Genomic DNA, 20,695 nt, shown 5'->3' with positions numbered 1-20,695 from the left:
AGGGCTCAGTCCTGGGTCCACTCTTGTTCGGCATCTACTTTTCTGAAGTACAAGCAAACACAGGAGGGTTATGGCTGACAAAGTTTGCAGATGACTGCAAACTGGGCGCCATAGTCGAAAACACATCTGACACAGATATCCTTCAGAAGGGCCTCACAGAAACGGATAAACTGGTGCCAGAGCCATGGCCTAAAGTTAAATGCCAAGAAATGCATAGTCATACCCTTCGGGAAAAACAAGGTTACCCCTCGCTACCATATAGGTGGCAATCCACTGAGCACAGAAGAAGTCATCAGGGATCTGGGGACCCAGGTTGACAGTAGCCTTTCGTTTGACACTCATGTTGCTAAAGTAGTTAGGAAAACCTTCTACATTGCCCACCTGATCATGAAGGGATTCACATCTAGATCAAGGGAGGTCATCGCCCCCCTGTACTCATCACTCATTAGACCTATGATTGAGTACAATGCCCCATTCGGAATGTATCTGACCAGACACCTGCAGCAGCTGGAAAGGCCCCAAAGTTCCTCACCAAAAGGATAAAGGGTCTCAAAATATGTCTTATGCTGCCCGACTGAAAGAACTCCAGCTCTATTCAGTCTCATACCGCTTGCTCAGAGGTGACCTGTGCCTGACATATAAGGCCATGTCAAACCCTGATTTGATGAATATGCTTCACCTCAAAAATCTAGATCCCTCAGAACCACAAGGGTGGGAGACTTAAACCTTGACACGGTTATTAATAGAACATGCTGGAGGGACAGATTCATCACCCAGAGACTCCCTATGCTGTGGAACAAAATCCCGGTACATGTGAGGCAGAGCACCTCGCTGGCCTTGTTCAAGAGGAATCTTGACCAATGGATGGGGGATCGCAGATATACCCCAGGGATTACTTCAGTGTCACTGCTTGACAGAGGCACAGCAAAATAATAGGCATAGTTTTATTCAAACTAAAGGGGTGGCGAAAGCCAAATAACTATGGGCTAGGCTTATAAATGCCCTTGGGCAGATAGCCTAGTATGAACCTATGAACCTAAGAAGGGCCTCACTGAGACAGATGCCTGGTATCAGTGCCATGGCCTCAAGCTCAATGCCAAAAAGTGCATTGTCATCCCCTTTGGTAAAAACTCAGTACCCATGAACTACCACATAGGCAGCAGTCTACTTAATGCCAAATGTGTGATAAGAGACCTTGGGACCCATGTGGACACTAGTCTCTCCTTTGATAATCACATCGCTACAGTAGTCAGGAAATCCTTCTACGTGGCACACCTCATCACAAAAGGGTTCTCATAGGTTCATAGGTTCATAGGTAGGTACTAGGAAATCAAAGTCTAAACCAACCATACTAGAAATAGTGAATATAGTAAGAGAGAAAAAAATGGAAATGTGATCTTCAAAAAGGGTAGGAGAAAATTACATAGAAAAATTGTAATTGTGGGAACAACGCATGCAGAATAATGTTTTGGAGGACAAATGAGATTTAAGGGAAGCTAAGAACCAAATGACCTATGTAATGTTGAAATCACAATGACTATATAGAAGATTACATGTGACGTATAATGTCAACATGGTTTGACTAAAATATGTCAATGTGGTTTGTTTTCATTTATATAAATGTATGATTGCCTATGTCATAAGTGAGAATTCAATAAATATATTTCTTGTTTAAATATAAGAAAGAAAGAAATACACTATTCCTGAGGTACAGTATGAGAAACTTTATATATCTGCATCTCCCCTGGTTCTCATATGAACATATTTTAGTAAGATTTACAATCAACAAAACAGAAGCCATGCATTAAAACTGGATTTTAGATCTCTCAAAGATTCACTTTAAACAAAGGCACAAAGCAAGGGCATCCCTTGTCTCCTCTGCAGTTTGCGTTAGTTATTGAGCACTTAGCTAATCATATTAGAAGCAATAATAAAATTGATGGGTGTTCAATTAAGGATTGTCGATCTAAAATACAGCTTTTTGCAGATGATGGTTTTACTAACTATAGGACATTCAAATTATTCAATTGAAGAAATAGATGAAGAAATTGGAAAGTTGCAAGAAACATCACTGCTGAAATTTAATGATGAGAGAACTGAAACTAATCAATTATTAGCTAGTAAGTTTAAAGATAAATATTAATATAATTAGGAAGGACAAGAAATAAACTATTTAGGAATAAAACATATCATGATGTGAGTAAGATTATTAATCATAACTGAAAAAAATTGAAGAAGTGTTACTCTTTACTAAAAAATGGAATGAGTTTTTTTTTTTTTACTTTTGTAGATAGGTTAGTGTTTATTAAAATGATTATATTACCTAAAATTATATATATATATATATATATATATATATATATATATATATATATATATGGGTCTGGGTTACAACATCAACAGATGAGAAGACCGACAGCGAAATCACCGACGCCAGAAGATCGACGGATGAAAACACCGACGCAGAGAACACCGAGATGGGGAAAGGATGTGTAAGTATGCGGTAGTGACGGACGTTAGGGTGCGAGTAAGGTAAGTGTGCGCTGTTGACGGTCTGTAGGGGTAGGGGTGGGTTACGTGAGTTAGGGTTAGGGTGCGAGTTAGGTAAGGGTGCAGTAGTGAATGTTTTGGGTTAGGGCGGATTAAGTGAGTTAGGGTTAGGGCGTGGGTTAGGTTAGTGTGTGATAGTGACGGACCTTAGGGTTAGGGTTTCGGTTAGGGTTGTGGATAGTTGTGTATGTAAGGTTTAGTATTTGTTTGTTAGGATTTAGGTGTGCTTGTGTTGTGTGTGTGGTTTTTGGTCAGGGAATTTGTTTTGTTTATTGGTTGTTGTGATGATGTGTTGAGTGTGTGCGGTGTCGTGTTTGTGAACTGTCGATGATGTGGTGTCGGTGATGTCGTTGTCGATGTAATGTGCTGTTGGTGTTATAACCTAGAACCATATATATATATATATATATATATATATATATATATATATATATATATATATATATATATATTATCTTGCATTCAATAGCTGTAATACCTAACAAAAAACATTTAAAGAAAATGGAAATATGTTAACTTCATTCTTATGGCACCCTAAAAAGCTTAGAATTACTTGTAAAAATCATATTAGACTGCAGGAGTATTGACATATTTGCTTCCCTGATGTAGAATCGTATTCGATTACTGCAAATTTTAACTCTATTATACTTTGGTTAGATTCAATTTATACTAGTCAGTGGAAAACCATTCAAGATAAGGTTAATACAAAATTCTTATAAGTTTGTGAAATATGATAAATTACAAGTATGTAACAATTCTTTCATCTGGTTAACAAAACATACATTTGAAAGTAATTCAGTCTTTAGACTGCGTATATGAAATGAATTCTAAAACAGTTAAGACGTATTTTTTTAAAACCTTATTAATTTTTAAAGTGGAAACTTTTTGTGCTTTCCCATCTCACCCACCTCTAGATTTGTGGAAACTCAGAACAATGTTAAAATGAATTTACTAAAAAAGAATGGGCTAGCATTATGGTCTAATTGTTTTGAAAATGGGAAAGCTAAGTCACCAAAATGTTAATGAAATATGTTAAGTTGTATGAATCTGTTAATCAGCTAATATTATCCATCAGTAAGAAATTAAATGGCTTTGTAAGTAGTATGAATAAAGAGGATCAGAACACTATTCCTCCATTATATCAGTATATGAGTGATATCATCAATGGTAAACTGACCTACAAAGGAAACTTGTCAAAGTAATATGTTAATTATTAATAATAACTTTGATGCAAAATTCTGGAACTCTTTAGGTAGTAGTGGGTTGAGTGACTCAGTTGATGATAAGAATAAAACTATGTTAATTAAGTCAGTCAAACATCTGCAAGTTTATATTGGAAAGTTATGTGTAAATATATACATACAATGTTTGTTACTTCTTATAAAATTTTTGTGTTTAGCAAAATGATTTCTTCAGTTTGCTGGAGATTCAGTAAAGATGCAAAAGGTGAATGGACACATATATTTATGGACTGTAAAAAAATGTTTATTGGGAAGAGATAAGTATTTTAAGGACTTATGGTCTGATAATTGTTCTTTAGCTAGATTAACAGTATGAATGAATAGTCAATTTCCTTTGTCTGTAAGAACTAAACAAAAATGTTTTGAAGCCTCCTGGCAGTAGCTAGAAAGAAATATTACAAAAAAATTGGAAATCTAATTTACTTCTTATTTTTAAGGAATTTTTAAATTTAACAGCAATGCTTTGTAAAACTGAGCTAATCAGAGGAAGGACACTGAGCAAACTCGGATCTGTAATATATAACTTTAAGTATCCTGTTTTTTGCATATTTTTATGAGTTATTTATAGCATTTTTATTGTCTGCTGCATACTTTTCTAGCTAGTTTCACTGTGTATGAGGTATTAACTGGAAATTGTCTGCATTTATTAAGCATCTGTTTGGGTTTTTGTTCTGATTTCCTGCCAAGGAGTGTATCATATAACTTGTTTGCAGTTAAAAGCTTTCTTTAGAGTCTCCTTGCTCCTTTATCTGTTTAAAACTTTCATTTAAAGGATCATTGCTGCTTTTCTGTTATGATAAACATTTCTGCAGTTTTTTCTACCTAAGTAGTGTGGGTATTTGTAGCATTGTCCATATTCAGGCTTGTGGTTTGGGCCTAGTTGTTTGTGGAGGCTGTGTGTCTGAGCACATGCTCAAAGCCATCTTAGTTTAGCCAAAGCCATTCTGCATTTCAGTGAGAGGGGATTGTTTATGGTCATTGGTTGATTGGGGTTACCTGGACTATGGATTGGAGTAAGCACCTCATTGGTTCTTTCGAGCTTTTTTTAAAATTGTTTCAGGTTTCAATTTTCTGTTACCTAAGAAGGTAACCTGTGAGTGTTTCTGTCATTTCACACAGAGCTAATCAGAGGAAGGGGACTGAGCAAACTAGGATCTGTAATATATAACATTAAGTATCTTGTTTTTTTGCTTATTTTTATGAGTTATTTGTAGCACTTTTATTGTCTGTTACATACTTTTCTAGCTAGTTTTACTGTGTGTGAGGTATTAACTGGAAATGTTCTACATTTATTAAGCATCTGTTTAGGTTTTTTGTTCTGATTTCCTACCAAGGAGTGTATCATATTGTTTCCCACACTCCCTCCCTATTGGTATCATGTTCTTATACTTGGTGGCTTTGCAGTTGCCTGCCCCTACTGTAAATTTGATCTGGGACACTCCTCCCAGTCTAGTATCATTGCCTCATTCTACCTAATCCAGGGAGAACATTTGAGAAGGCCAACCCACTCAGTTTCTGCTCCTCCTTTCCCCTTTCCACTTTACAAAAAACAATTCTAAGCTTGTTTCCTGCCTTTCCTGTAAGGAGTCTAGTCCAGATACAGATTTGCTGTATGCAGGACTGTTTGTAAGCTTCTGAGCCCCCAAGCCTTTCTATGTTGAAGGGAAGCATTCTAGCTTAATTTTGTTTCTTAGAACTATCCAGTTTTTTAGCTTTAGCACTCAAATATGTTTCTTTGAGCTCAGCACTTGTTCAGAACTCATTGTAAGCACTAAATAATCTACAAATGACTACAGCACTCAACTTTCCTCACTTGTCTAGAGGAAAACAGTTTTTAGTACTTAATAAATAAGCACCTATCCAGGCATGTCTAATAGTCAGCTCCCAGTGTTTTCTCCTGTCTACCTGATGAATCTAGGCATCTTGAGGCAGTGCAGCAATTGCCTCATGTACACAGGCAACCCTCTCATCCTACCACCAAACACTACAACCTGTGAGAGATGCACTTATATAGCCAAACTGGAAGCAAAGCTCTCTTCACCCAAGACTGGACAAGGCAGTCAAGAGGAAAAGGTAAAGACTTGCACCACACCACACTCATCACATAGTTCCTCAAAACCTACACCACCAAAACACACACATAGAAACACAAAACACATACCTACATTCACGGAGGCTCTCAATAAAAATCTGCTCAACCAACAGGGACCTCCAAAGCAGAAACACAAGCAACTTCCTCCCCCCAACACAACCCAAATGACACATAGCCCACAAACTCAGTGTGCCACTCAACCACAGCCCATAAGGCATAACAACATACCCAACACTCTAGTCATAAGTGACTCTATAGTCAGGCATACTGATGTTCCACTCACCAGATTAAACACGGAGAAAGTTACTGTCAGCTGCCTGTCGGGTGCCAGGATCCGCCACATAATGTATGCACTCAGATAACTCCACAACAAATACAAATATCACTGTTTCATTGTCCATGTTGGTGTGAATGACCTGAGATGTGCCTCCCTTGACTAGATGAAAAGAGACATGGAGGAGCTGTCCGATCTTGTAGCCCAGACAGGTATGACCCTAGCCCTGGGTACAAGGACAAAATGATTGACTTCATCAATTGGCTAAGCTTCTGGTGTCAGTCTAAGGGAACCAGTATCTGTCTGCCTGGGATGACATGATTGGCAAACCATGATGCTTTGCCAGAGATGGCCCGCAACTGTCACCCTTGGGATTCCAGATACTGGCTAAGGATCTTACCAAATCTATAGTGCTTTTTTTAGGCAAGGTTCAAATGACAAATTCACCACCATAATAGGTACAAGCAAGCAAAATCTGAGGGTAATGCTACTCAATGCTAGAAGACTAAACCTCAAAATGCACTCACTCGAGGCACTCCTTAAAATGGAGAACATCGACATCTGTGCAGTGGCAGAGACCTGGCTCAAGGCTTCAGAGAGCACTCCTGCATTACCAGGCTACAATTCATACCACACCTTTCAGTCACCTAACCTGGACTGAAACAGTAAAGGCAGAGGAGTGTCCATATTCATTAAGGATATCCACACCTCCAGGCTAATTGCTCAGCATAATGCAGCCAAGATTATACAAGTGCAACTAACTCCGGGCAAGACCGCAATCCAAATTGTAGCTTGCTACAGATCCCCCACCATGCTCCAGGATTCCCACTTCTCATTTCTTGATACACTGGAAAATATTAGCGTACAACCTAACACCCTAATAATGGGTGATTTCAACTAACCCACCATTAACTGGGAAAACTACTCATGCACCAACTCTTGTGCTCAACGTTTTTTGGAATTCATAAATTCCAAAGCCTTGGATCAATTTATCCACAGCACCACCAGTGGCAGCAATATCCTAGACCTGGTCATTACCAACATTGTCAACCAGTGTTCCACACTAGAGGTCAATTCCTCATTGGTCAAATCCGACCACAAGCTAATCACCCTAGACATCCACATCCCGCCCCCACCCCCCATTGGGGAAACCGCCATAAAAAAATTCTCCAAAGCCAACTTTATGCTTCTTAAGACAGAAATGGCAAACTTCACGACACCCATGCTGACAGACAATAGAGGTACGACTGCTGAATCCTACACAAATGCACTTTATAAGCACTTACACGAGAGCATGGATTGTGCAATCCCTAACAGAACCAAGATGCTATCCTCCAAAAAAAGGAAACCAATCTGGTGGTCCCTTGCCATAAACAAACTCTACAACAGAAGAAAGAAACTGTTGCAAAAAAAAGTAAAATCCCATGATTGGAGGAACTCCCTGGTCAGCCTCAGTAAGAAGCTGAGATCCCTCATAAAATCCTCCAAAGTTAGTTACGAAAACAAAATCACCACTGATTCTAAAGACAACCACAAAGCATTCTATAGCTATGTCAACAATCTCAGTGGCAACACTCAGATCTTCTCTGAGTTATAGCACAATGGCACTAAATATACAGAACCAACTGATATTGACAACATCCTGGCAGATAGGTTCAGTGCTAACTTTACTCCCCTCTCTTCCCCTAAAGGGCCCATCTCTATACAGGAAGAATGCAAAGTTCCTGTAATCATGGCTGCACAGGTAAAAAACACACTCTCCAAAGCCAAGAACACAGCATCCATGGGACCTGACAACATCCCAGGCTGAGTTCTACATGAAGTACAGAATGAATTGGCACCCCACCTAAGTACCATGTTCAGTTATAGCCTCACCTCATGCTTTGTGCCCACTGAATGGTGCAAAGCAATGGTTATCCCACTCCACAAAGGGGGAGCCACCACAGAACCCGGGAACTATCACCCCATTAGCCTGATGAGCCTGGTCTGCAAGGCTATGGAACGTATCATCATGGAACTTATAAACAATGACATTGGTAATCTCCAAACTCTGGACCCCACCCAGTTCAGGTTTGTAAAAGGCAGATCATGTCTCCTAAACCTGATAGACTTCTTTGAAGCGGTCACCAAAGCTGTAGATGAGGGTAAGGTGGTTCTCACAGCCTATCTAGATCTCATCAGTCCTTATGACACCATCCCCCACTTTGAAATTATAGATAAACTCACTAAACTAGGTATAAATCCCTATGCCACAAGATGGGTTGAAGACTGGCTCACTGACAGAACTCACATTGTGAAAGTAGCAGACTCCAAATCTAACTTCAGACCAGTGACAAGTGGAGTGCCACAGGGTTCAGTCCTGGGTCCTCTCCTGTTTGACATCTACTTCTCTGAAGTACAGACTAACACAGAAGGTCTTTGGCTATCAAAGTTCACAGATGACTGCAAACTAGGAGCCATAATCAAAACTCCTAATGATGTGGACATCCTACAAAAGGGCCTCACTGAGACAGATGCCTGGTGTCAAAGCCATGGTCTCAAGCTCAATGCCAAAACTTGCATTGTCATCTCTTTTGATAAAAACTCTGTGCCCATGAACTACCACATAGGCGGTAGTCTACTTAACAACAAAAGTGTGATAAAGACCTTGGGACACAGGTGGACAGTAGTCTCTCCTTTGATAATCACATCGCCACAGTATTCAGGAAATCCTTCTACGTGGCACACCTCATCACAAAAGGTTTCTCATCCAGGAAAAAAGAGGTCATTGTTCCCCTCTACTCGTCACTCATTAGACCCATTATAAAGTGCAACGCCCCTTTTAGTATGTACCTGACAAGACATCTACAACAACTGGAAAGTCTGCAGAAATACCTCACAAAGAGGATTACCAGCCTCAAACAGATGCCCTACGCAGACCATCTCAACAAACTCCAGCTTTACTCCATCCTATATAGCCTACTTAGAGACGATCTGTGCCTAACATACAAAGCTATGTCAAACCCAGAGCTGTTGGACATGCTCCACTTAAAGAAATCCCATTCTCTCCAAGCCACACTCTCTAGGGACCTAAACCTTGTCACCACAATAAACAGAACATGCTGGAGGGATAGATTCCTGTCCCAGAGATTTCCTATACTCTGAAACAAACTACCTATCTATATAAAACAAAGCTCCTCCTTAGCGCTCTGCAAGAAAAATCTTGAGGATTGGATAGGACTGTGGCTCTGCTTGACAAAGGCATAGGAAAATAATTTTATTGGGTGCCGAAAGCCAGGGTACCTTTTGGCTAGGCTTATATAGGCCCTAGAGGCAATAGCCTAGTACCTACCTATGAACCTATGATTAGAATAAGATCTGTAAATCATACTAAGACTTTTAGTTGTTGGGATAGCCTTGAAATGGTTGCTATCAAAATTCAAGAATATTCATTTGTTAATTGTATTAGAGTACTCTGATGATTCAATGTATTTTTAGGATTGTGTAACAGTATGTGATATTGAATTTCTTCCTTTCTGTATATATATTGTATATATGTTAAATCAATAAAAACTTTCTTAAAAAATACAGAAGCACCTATACTTACCTCCATTTGGTTCTCCTATTTTGAAACCAGGTCTTCACCTGAGCATCTGTCATTTTCAGTGCCTTGGCCAGTGTTGCCCGTTCTGCAGATGCTAAATATTTCTGCCGGTGAAATCGCTTCTCTAGCTCACAGATCTGAACTCGACTAAAAGAGGTCCTGGGCTTTTTCCGTTTTGGAGGTGTACGGTTCTGATAAGGATGACCAATCCGTCTCGTCACAGAAAAGGGGGAAAGCGCAGCTGAAAGACACATGAAAAGGGAATTAGTAATGCTGTCACTGAAATTGGATCTTCACCTTTCACCTAGTTTCATTTTGTACGTTTGTATTTGGCAAAATTCAGTTGCAATTGATATTAGGTTCTCATGCTGAATGCTTTGAAAAAAATGTGATAGCTGCATACACTGCAAACAATGCCAGTGCGTTCACTTGTCTCTTTTTATCAAAAGGCCATAATTAAGTATCACTGATAAAAGAGAGAGTAAGAGAGAGAGAAAGAGAGAAAGAGAGAGACCTAGACAGACAGAATGTATCAGATAAAAATGCATAAGATAGAGAAGCAAAGTGAAAGGAATGTTCTATGATGGAGCCATTAAGCAATGGAATAGTGAGTACTGAGGGTTACCGGAATCATGAAAGAAATGTAAGTATGAAGCATTAAAAACAGGTAACAAGGTGTAGGGGAAAGGACATGTTACTATAGATTTCCAGTGACATAATGCATTAATTTTGCCATGTATAATGACTTGTATATAATCTGCCTTGACTCATTCATATCTCCCTAGATCAAAAACTCATGTTCAAAAACTACCCTTGTTCCTCATGAGTAAAAATAAATGGCATTTTATTGGCAGGTGTTACTGCAGATATTCTTGAATGAAAAAGGGTCAGGCAGGGTGTGAGGTCAAATGCCAGCTTTTACATACTTGATAGAAAGGGAAGGGTACACTGATGTGCTGCATTTCACCCTGCTGTTGCTTTCGTGGAGGGTAGTTTGAACATTGGTAAGTTGTCTGCGAGAGTAGGCACATTTAAGTGTGTATAAGCAGGGACTCCTTTGTAATGTAATGGCACAAAATCATCTCAGCTGTAGAATTAAGATGCAATTACCTATTCACCTCCGACTCTATATGTTTCCCCAATCCTTCCTTCTCTCATGCTGGCTTACTCAGACTTCTCAAAGGAAAAAGCTGCTGGGAAAATACTTTAGCAAGCCAGGATTGAACAAAATTTGAAAGTAAATTAATATATAAAAGAGCGGAGTATAAAAATTAATTTCATTTTGGAATTTGTAGCAATTTAACAGATTTTATAAACTCCTTCAATTAATGCTGTTTTTCTCTTTAAATCTTTGTGTCCCTATTTCTGTTTATGTTGATGTCACTCTTTTTTCCTGTCTCCCCCTTCTTCTTCTTGCATGTATCCTTCCTCATTAGGCAGTTCATGTTTTGTGGTACCTATCAGAGCTTTATTGCAGGAGTTGATGGGATATAATTCAAGCACAGTAGACAAACTCAGATTTTTTTTCTGTGCATTACTGCTCAAGTTGACTAGTACATTCTGTGAAAAGTTTCTTCTTCATAGCTCTAATCAAGAAAGCAATGGGATACAGCAAAGAAAGTTATTAAAATGTTTTGAAACTTGAATCTCTTTTTTAAATAATTTGTTGTTACATTACTTGCCCAATCATTTACTACAGGTAAGCAACAGTGATCTAAATAATTGAAATCAGCCAAGCCATGCTCCTTCCTCAGCATTTCCAAATCATTGTGCATTCCCATACTTCATTGCAAACTCAAGCATAAAAAAGAAAATCATAAAAAAGAACAGTTCTTGAATGAGGATACAATTTTGACATTATTTACTTACCACTGCTACATTATATATGTTTATCTCTGTTCGTTTTATAGCTGTTTTATACATATTAAATGTGCATACTGCATAAAATCCCTATCTCACTCCTCTTTCAATCCTGTATCCTTCTCTTCCTCCTCCCTATCACTTCATCAAACTCCTCACCATTTCCCTGCCCTCTCAACACCGACAACCCTGTATTGTACTGCAGTCAATGTTCTATCTGTTCTGCACCATTCACGTTACCATCCTAGGTGTGACTACAGCACAAGTTAACCTATAATTGCTCTATAACTAGAAAGGTATATATTGTGATATTAGATAGATCCCTGCTTTGCAAGACAAACAGGTTGCTATAATGTTTTTGCATGCTGGATATTTTAATAGATTGACTTTGAGTATGCTAGACAGATTTATGCGATATTATAATGTTTTTGCATGCTGGATATTTTAATAGATCGACTTTGAGTATGTTAGACAGATTTACGCAATATTATAATGTTTTTACATGCCTAATATATTGTATTTTTACTCATCATCTGTACCATAAACTACTTTGTCTACTATTACTTTTTACTTTCTTTTCCTGGTTGTGCCTAAAAATGTTCCACTTAGATCAGTGCCCTATTTCATTCAATAAATGGTAAATGAATTAAAAAACTAAAGTAGCGCATATAAATATTAGTAAAGATTCATAATGTAATAACATACCAACAAAATATTAGACATACATTTTAAATTAAACAATCAAAAGCTTTAATTAACAATAAATAGGGTGAGGTAACTTGTAATGCCCTAAGTTATCTGAGCATCAGACAGGCAAATATATAATAGTATTTGAACATTTAAATTACTCTTAAAATTGATGTGCACAAGCAGTCATCTGAAGTTTCAGCCTCTGAACATCTTATGTAGTGTAGGACAGGCACTTAGATTTGTTTTTTGGGTTCAGCTACTATTTGGAAAGTACTGACTTTTGCACAATAAATTTTACTTAATATATATTGCCACTCTTTTTGAATAGGTAGTAACAATAAATAGGTTGAGGTAACTTGGAATGCTCTAAGTTATTTGAGCATCAGAAAGGCAGATATAGCTTAAGTGACTTGCTCAATGTCACACACTAGGCAAATGAAGAACAATATATTCTCAACTGTACAGGGGAATTAAACCCTGTACCACAAGAAGAGCAGCTCACAGCTTTAACTCCCTGCACCAACTGCCAGACAGGATGGTAGCAAACCCATGAGGTTTGAATCCTATCAGTACAATCAGTATAAATGGCCATCAAGTGTGTGGTGTCACAAGTCATGCCAAGCATGTCAAATAAATTCCAGTAAAAATAAGGCACACAGATAAGGATCACTAGTAATTTGCTGAGTAAAAACTGGCCCTAAAAACCCACAGGAAATATATTCTACTGTCCAGCGTATAACCCTTTATTATGTATACCGAAGAACAGGCTTTACACTGAACACTTCACTGGGTCAGTGAGCAGAGTCTTTGAACTAGTTCCTTAGAACCCATTCTCACCACTGTCTTTAGATTTCCATGACAAACTGTCAAACTCTCATTCAAATGCAAACACATTAGTTTCTAAATAAGGTAGGTAATATTCACAGTACTTTGTCCTGGCTCATAGCAGTAAAGTGCTACTAACCATATTATAAGGCTGGGACCTCACAGCTGCTGTTTCACTCTTGTTAATTATGAAAATAATCATAAATATAAATGGTAGTGTATAGCAAAGCAGTCAATCAAAAAAACAAACAAAAAAATGAATGATACCAACTTTGTCACCATATAGCTATAAATGCCCTCTTATTAATTAACAAAATTGTAAAAAGATGAACAGCCATAATCTGTGTAAAGATGAATAACTGAAAATGCTTTATTTAGAAAAAAAAGAGATAAGCAATACTTCTCACATTTAAAACAACAGAGAGGTACAGAACAGGACAAAAAAAAAAAGAAATAATCATTTTGAGCAAATAGAGTGCCATAAGAAAAATACATTTAAGTGGAGCTTTAACTAGCTAATCTTATCTGAGAGAATTATGTGTATTAATTATAATTATATTAGTCTCTGATTAATATTCAGGCAAAGAGACTAAATTGCAATGCTCACATATCACAAGCTCGGGGTGGGGGTTCTTTTTTTCTTCTCTATTATTTGTCTATTAAATCATTTGGTCTGTTTCTTGTCTTAGAGATTGTAGATGCAACCAAGCAAGTTTTTCACATTTGTATACCAATGGGCCAGTTTACTTGCTTTTTCAGACATTTCTACAAATAATCTTTTAATTGCTGTTTTATGATGTTAGGTTCATGTCCTGGGAAAAGCCACAACTCTTGTATTTATATTCCCACTTACTATGTATGATTTCCCAGTATTGCCACCACCATTTAGCTGCTGATTCATAAATTCAGTTATAAACATATTTCTTTTTACCCCCCTCTTTTTTTTCATTTCATAAAAATATGTCTGAAGCTCATGCATCTTTTTCTACCACCGAAAGGCATACATATTCTATATTAAATTATATATTTTTAGTTTACCTGCTGCAGGTTTTATAAGACTTTATAAGACTTATGTACAGACCACAAATGTGTTGCATTGCTAATTTAGAAAACAGTGCCACATTTATTTATATACCTTATACCTCTCCTTCCTTGTAAGTCTCAAGCAAAGTTTCTTATGACCTCAAAAAACAAAGCTTGAGATGAGGATACAATCCTTTGGACAGCATACCCTTTTCCCTTTATTGACAGTTCATAGGTGATTAGTAGGCTAATGACCCCAGGGGAACATTTTTAAGCCTAACCCTGCTTCCCAGGAATCAAACCCTGTACTTTGTACTTTTAAGGTAAACACCTTAACCATTATGTCAACCCTCATCCCTTAAATAGGTTCATAGGTGTTTGGCAGTTGGAAAGCGTACCTATCAGCCTCTTAAAGGAAAAAAAATCTGGACCAAGCTATCAATAACGTGGGGTGGGGGACAAATGACCAAAAATAGGGCCACTTTTTTAAATATTGCTCTGACAAACTTAGAAAGTAGATAGAATAATAGATTTTGCATTAGCATTAATTTTCTGAAGGATATGAAGTCTGAAAATCATATGTCTGACATTATTTTCTGACTTCAGTCTTCAATGATTTGCCAATGATTTGCCAAAGAAACACAATTTTTTATGAGAAACAGACCAAACATGTGAAGCAAAAATCTGAACAGTTGAAAGATATGTTGGAAAGATGACCTCAGAAAATCAAAGTAAAACAAAAAAATAACTGAGTGACAAATCTTGATGACGTATTATCAGAACAAGAACAGTTATAAGTCCTTGACTGTTACAGATAGGCAGATCCCTCTCAAATCTGCTACTGCCTACAAGCAATGTAAAAGTAAGTCTGCATTTTATATAAACCTTCAATATTACCTTCAATATTACCTTTTACTGGCACTGCATTGAAATGATCATCACCAACCTTCTCACATTCCATTCCCCATTTCCAGCCTTTCATTATTTTACACAAATTAATTTGGAAGTTGAGAATTTAAGTGGTCTTGAACTAAGTTAATCGTAAAAACCTTTTCTGTTGTGTGTGTGTGTGTGTGTGTGTGTGTGTGTGTGTGTGTGTGTGTGTGTGTGTGTGTGTGTGTGAACAAATGAAATACAGTTAATAATTAAGCACAAATCTGGTAAACGTTGTACACCCTATGAAAATATACCAGCATCTACAAAAATATAGAACAAAACTACCAAAGTGGTTACTTTTGTTTAATCCAAACATCTAATCACATACCACAATATATAACAATACTAAAATAAAAAAAAGATATATCATTTACACATAATTCTGTCCCTCATTAATGTGTTCATAAAAAATATAATTAGGGAGTGAATTAGCAACAGCCCAGACAAATGATATCCCATTTAAAATGATGCTGTTTGTCTCTGTAGTTGTGGACAGGGCCAGGCTGAGGAGCAGAACAATTCATTCATCACAGTTTGGTTTTGGTCCTATAAAAATAAAACACATCTAATTTATGGTTCTGCTATGAATCATCAGCTTCCACAAACTCCATGATTGAAAATACTGACAAATAATACCAAAACAAAAATGGGAGAAATTTTTAAATTTAGCATTTTTTGCAGGGGCAAGCCCCACCTGCATCCCCTCTACTTGGGGGGAGGGGCATATCCCTACACTCCCTGAATTATATAGAACTGACTGTCTTTCTGGTATCATTCTAAGGGGATCCAGTATTTGTAAGCTTAAGAGAACATGGTCAACAGACCACATTGCTTTTCCAAGGATGGTCTGCACCTTTCTCCAATAGATTTTTGAATATCTGTTAAAACTTTATCCACCCCCCATAGTGCCTATTTTGGGCAATGCCAAATTAGCAAACTTACCGACATAGCAAAATCAACTCAACTGAACCTCAAAGTGTCACTACTCAATATCAAAAGCCAAAAAAAAAAAAAAAAAAATGCACTCCCTCCCAGCCCTCCTCACACTTGAGAATATAGACATCTGTGCAGTTACTGAGACATGGTTTAACTCATTCTCTCCAGTGGAGCGCTTTTGATTGTGTACCTTTAACTCCCAGTGGGTGTGGCTTGAACCATTAAAAAATGAAGTTATTACCTTACAGTTCAAACAAATACTCATTGACAGAAGTCAAATATCAGTACAGTTGTGTTTGCTATCATGCATGCTTCAAGATAAAATATTCTGATACTTTATATGTAACATGGTTTTGGAATTATTAATGCAAATATGAAGAAGCAATATTTGACGCCAAGAGGTGCAGTAGGAGGTAACTGCAGAAATGCCTGGAGGCGTCACTCAGCTGTAATTAGTTAAAGCGGCAGAAAACACCCTGGCATTGCAAGGTTTTAGTGCCTTCAACACTTTCATACCAGTAGCTGCACAGATAAGGACTAAATAGGGAGATGTCTCAATATGCATCAAGAACAAGCATACCCTCTAGGGTGGCGTGTTTCAGTTCCTCCATGTACAGATTGCCTTAGACAAAATCTTGTATGATATCCTAGTCAGCTATGGGTCACCTTCCATGTCCCAAGAAGCTCATAATGCATACTTGGACCTCCTGGAGAAAATTACCATCCAACCTAACACCCTAATCCTTGGAGACTCTAATTACCTCTCTGTAGACTGAAAACCCTAGATGGCCTCAAATCTATAAGCACAGAGATCCCTGGACTTCATAAATATAGTTCCCTTGACCAAATAGTGAATACTCCCACTAGAGGCTCTGACATACTGGACCTCATGCTGATAAATATGGGAGAATGCTGGATCCCCCCACAATGTTTTGTCTTCTCTGGTAAGGTACGACCATAAAGCTGTCTCCTTTGAAATCAAAAATCAACTCTGTAATCCCGTTAAACCCAGTAACAGTTAAGAAGTAGTCCAAGACAAATTACCTTTTATTAAATGATGGTTTGTCAAAATTCAGTACCCTCCAAACTCTGAGAACACAGCAGCCTGTTCTGAATTGTTTCTAAAAAACTCTGTACAACCATGTCAATGGCTGCATAGAGGCTACTGTACCTACAAGAAGTAAGCCAAGGACTAGCCCCAGAAATAGACTGCCCCGGTGGCATCCCAAATTAAACAGGCTATATAACAAAAGGAAAAAATATGGAAAAAATCAGGAAGGGTAATTCCCATAAAGATAAAAACTCTATCATCAAAGTAAATAGGCAACTAAGAGAACTAACTAGGTCAAGCAAAGCCAACTCTGAGTTTAAGATAGCTTTACAGGTGAAAGATAACCATAAGGCCTTCTACAACTATGCCAGAAACCTCAAAGGCACTATACAGCAATGTGCTGAACTAGTCATTAATGGTGCCACGTTCACTATATCTGGCAATATAGTGAACCAGTTAGCAGACAAATTCAGTTCCAGCTTTATCCCCCTACACTCCCAACCCCCCCAAAAAAATACCTTCTAAGATAACCCCTCCGACTATAACTTGGGAGCATGTACTGGCTGCACTCACTATAGCCAAGAACACAGCCTCATTGGATCCTGATAACATCTGAGGATGCCTCCTGAATAGTCTAAAATGCAACTTATCAGGACCTCTGGAGTCATTATTTAGCTGTATTCTTAAAACAGGCTCTGTGCCATGTAAATGGAGGACTGCAATGGTCATTCCCCTTCATAAGGGAGGATGTTCAACAGGTCCTGGAAACTACAGACCCATTAAAGTGACTTGTCTTATTTGCAAAGACATGGAAATAATTATCCTGGAAATTATCAGCAAGGATATAGGAGACCTCCAGACATTTGCATCTATCCTAGTTTGGCTTCGTCAAAGGAAGGTCATGCTTACTGAATCTGGTGGAATTCTTTAAAGAAGTCACTAAGGCAACTGATGAGGGGAAAATGGTGCATATTGCTTACCTAGATCTGGCACTGGCATTTGATACAATAGCCACACACACACACACACACACACACACACACACACACACACACACACACACACGCACGCACGTACACACACACACACACACACACACACACACACACACACACACACACACACACACACACACACACACACACACACACGCACACACACACACACACACACACACACACACACACACACACACACACACACACACACACACACACCCAGCATTGTCAACAAACTTACAGAACTAGGCTTAATAACATGCTGGATAGCTAGCTGGCTCACTGATAAGTCCTAGGAGGTTAGAAATGGTGAGGCCACCTCCACAAAGAGGCCAATCACCAGTGGAGTTCCCCAGAGCTCTGTGCTAGGTCCTCTCCTCTTTGGCATCTACTTCTCAGATGTCAAAGCCAATCTCAAAAGCCTTCTGGCTAACCAGGTTTGCAGATGATTGCAAACAGGGAGCAGTCATTGAAATCCCCAAGATGAGAACTCCCTTCAGAAAGGTCTAATACAGACAAATGTTTAGTGCCAAAGCCTTGGCTTAAAGCTCAATACCAAGAAATGCATTATAGTAGTTTTTGGAAAGTCTGCCACCCCGGGTAAGTATGTCATCATTAAAACACTCTTAAAAGTTGATTCACTAGTCAAGGATCTGGGAGCTCATGTATATAGTAATCTAGCTTTAGAACAACAAGTGCCCAAGCAGTTGCTCAACTTATAAGTAAGGGCATGACATGTAGATCCAGAGAGGTCATCATATCACTGTACTTGGCCTTCTCAGAAACATCATAGAGTATTATGCCCCCTTCTGTATGTACCAGACACATGCAGCAACTGGAATGCTCACAGAAGTTTCTTACAAAAAGAATACGAGGAGTAAACACAATGTCCTATGTTGGTCACCTCAAAGCCCTGTCTTTTTACTCAGTATCATACAGACTTTTGACAAGTAATCTTTGTCTGACATACAAGGCATCCCAGGACCCTGTTTTAATGAACCTTGTGCACATCTGCAAAACAAACAGCATCAGAGCTACTAGAGTAAAAGATCCAAGTTTTGCTTGCATCATAAATTGGACATGTTGCAGAGACAGGTATGTTTCTAGAGAATCCCTATTCTTTGGAACAGGCTCCCAGTGCATGCAAAGCAGAGTTCCTCCCTATCCGTATTTCAGCACAACTTGGGGCAATGGATGGGTAATCAGAAATTCACCCCTGGTCTGGCTCCTATGTATCTGATGGAGACAGACAGTCAGTAAATCACCCCCTTATATAAATCAAATTTGTGGCTTACATTTGGGTTGCACAGCTAGGTTTATAAGGGCCCTAGTGGACATTAACCTAGTATATACCTGCGAATATATGAACCCATATACCAACTCAGTGGCTACACCAACTTGAAGAAGGGAGGTATCTCCCAAAAGAAGTGAATTATTGCTAAGAAAAGTGTGCCTTTCCTATAGAAAACAGGGTTTGGCACTCTATCGTTCTATTTTTTTTTGTTTGTTTATGCAGGCAAATGAAAGTTTCACCTCAACTATCTATAGAGGAGCCCGAATCTATAATTTAAATTTGATTATATTTGCTCAGACAAAACAAATATAGCACTTGCATTCTTCTCATTGTTTCTAGACATGCAAAACTTGTTTTATTTTGTCTGTATTCTCAAACATTATATTCTGTGTTTTTTAATTAAATATGCTACTACTTTTTGGTGAGATCTGAAACACAAAAATGCCTAAATTAGTTCTTAAGTCTACAAGGAGACTTCTGCATGAGCTCATTTTTCTGCACTACCAGATGCTGCCAGTCTGTCTGACTGGTCTACAAGGGCTTATTCTCACCATTATCTTGAATGGGCTCATTTATAAAATGTACGTTTTAATCCTGGATTTGTGAATAATAAATTTGTATGAAAATTTGTACACAAATAGAATGGTTTTCAATCTTTCTACTTCCACTGTCCCTTTCCTTGATAGAAAACCTAGCTTTGGTAGGCAGTTGTCAATACTAGCCTTCTGTGCTTTCGTGTTTTGTATAGAGTCACATACATTGTGTACCTATAAATAAGGAATACTGCACACAGCCTCCCTTTCATAATACTTGGCATACCTTTTTCTATATTTTGAAGTATATAAAATTAGTAGAGTTTTCTTAAAAAATGTGGCAGATCTCTCACCAAAAGAACAGGATGAATTCAATAATCTAGGGAGTCTAGTTGGAATCTCCCCCACTCACCACACAGGAAAAGCAAAGGGTGAAATAATCTCAATGAAGAAACAAGTTCATGTATTGGATTCATTAAAAGATACTAGTGTGTAATTTACAGAATGACAAAATTCTTTGGCCATTTTATAACTACAGTAATTACATTCCTTCATCCAAGGATAGGTCGAAAATGACCAGTTCATTTTTGAATAAAGTGTAGTGCTTAGCTTTATTGCCTCACCGTACTTTCTCTCCAGGCCACATTTCAGCTGGTGCTGTCTATGTAGAGTTTACATGTCTTCCCTTTTTTATTGTAGGCTTTCGCAAGTGCTCCAGCTTCTTCCTAATTCCCAAAGACATATTACGAGTGAATTGGAATTCCTCCAAAGTTGCCCCAGGTGTACATGAGAGTTTGTGTGTGTGTGTG

The 20,695-nt window shown here is 38.2% G+C and overlaps 1 protein-coding gene across 1 annotated transcript in view; it reads right to left on the bottom strand.

Moving 5' to 3' along the window:
- The window catches only part of TLX2 (T cell leukemia homeobox 2), a 327,434-nt gene that overhangs the window by 22,043 nt on the left and 284,696 nt on the right, over window positions 1–20,695 (bottom strand). Inside the window, exon 2 of the mRNA XM_044064287.1 lies at window positions 9,744–9,981. Coding sequence (XP_043920222.1) covers window positions 9,744–9,981 — 238 coding nt within the window. The remainder of the gene's footprint in view (window positions 1–9,743; window positions 9,982–20,695) is intronic.

This window comes from Protopterus annectens, chromosome 2.part2 (assembly GCF_019279795.1).
Source record: "Protopterus annectens isolate FY-2018-M chromosome 2.part2, PAN1.0, whole genome shotgun sequence".
Classification (NCBI taxonomy): domain Eukaryota; kingdom Metazoa; phylum Chordata; order Ceratodontiformes; family Protopteridae; genus Protopterus; species Protopterus annectens.
Note: the sequence above shows the minus strand (reverse complement) of the source record. Positions and strands in the feature narration are given on the sequence as shown.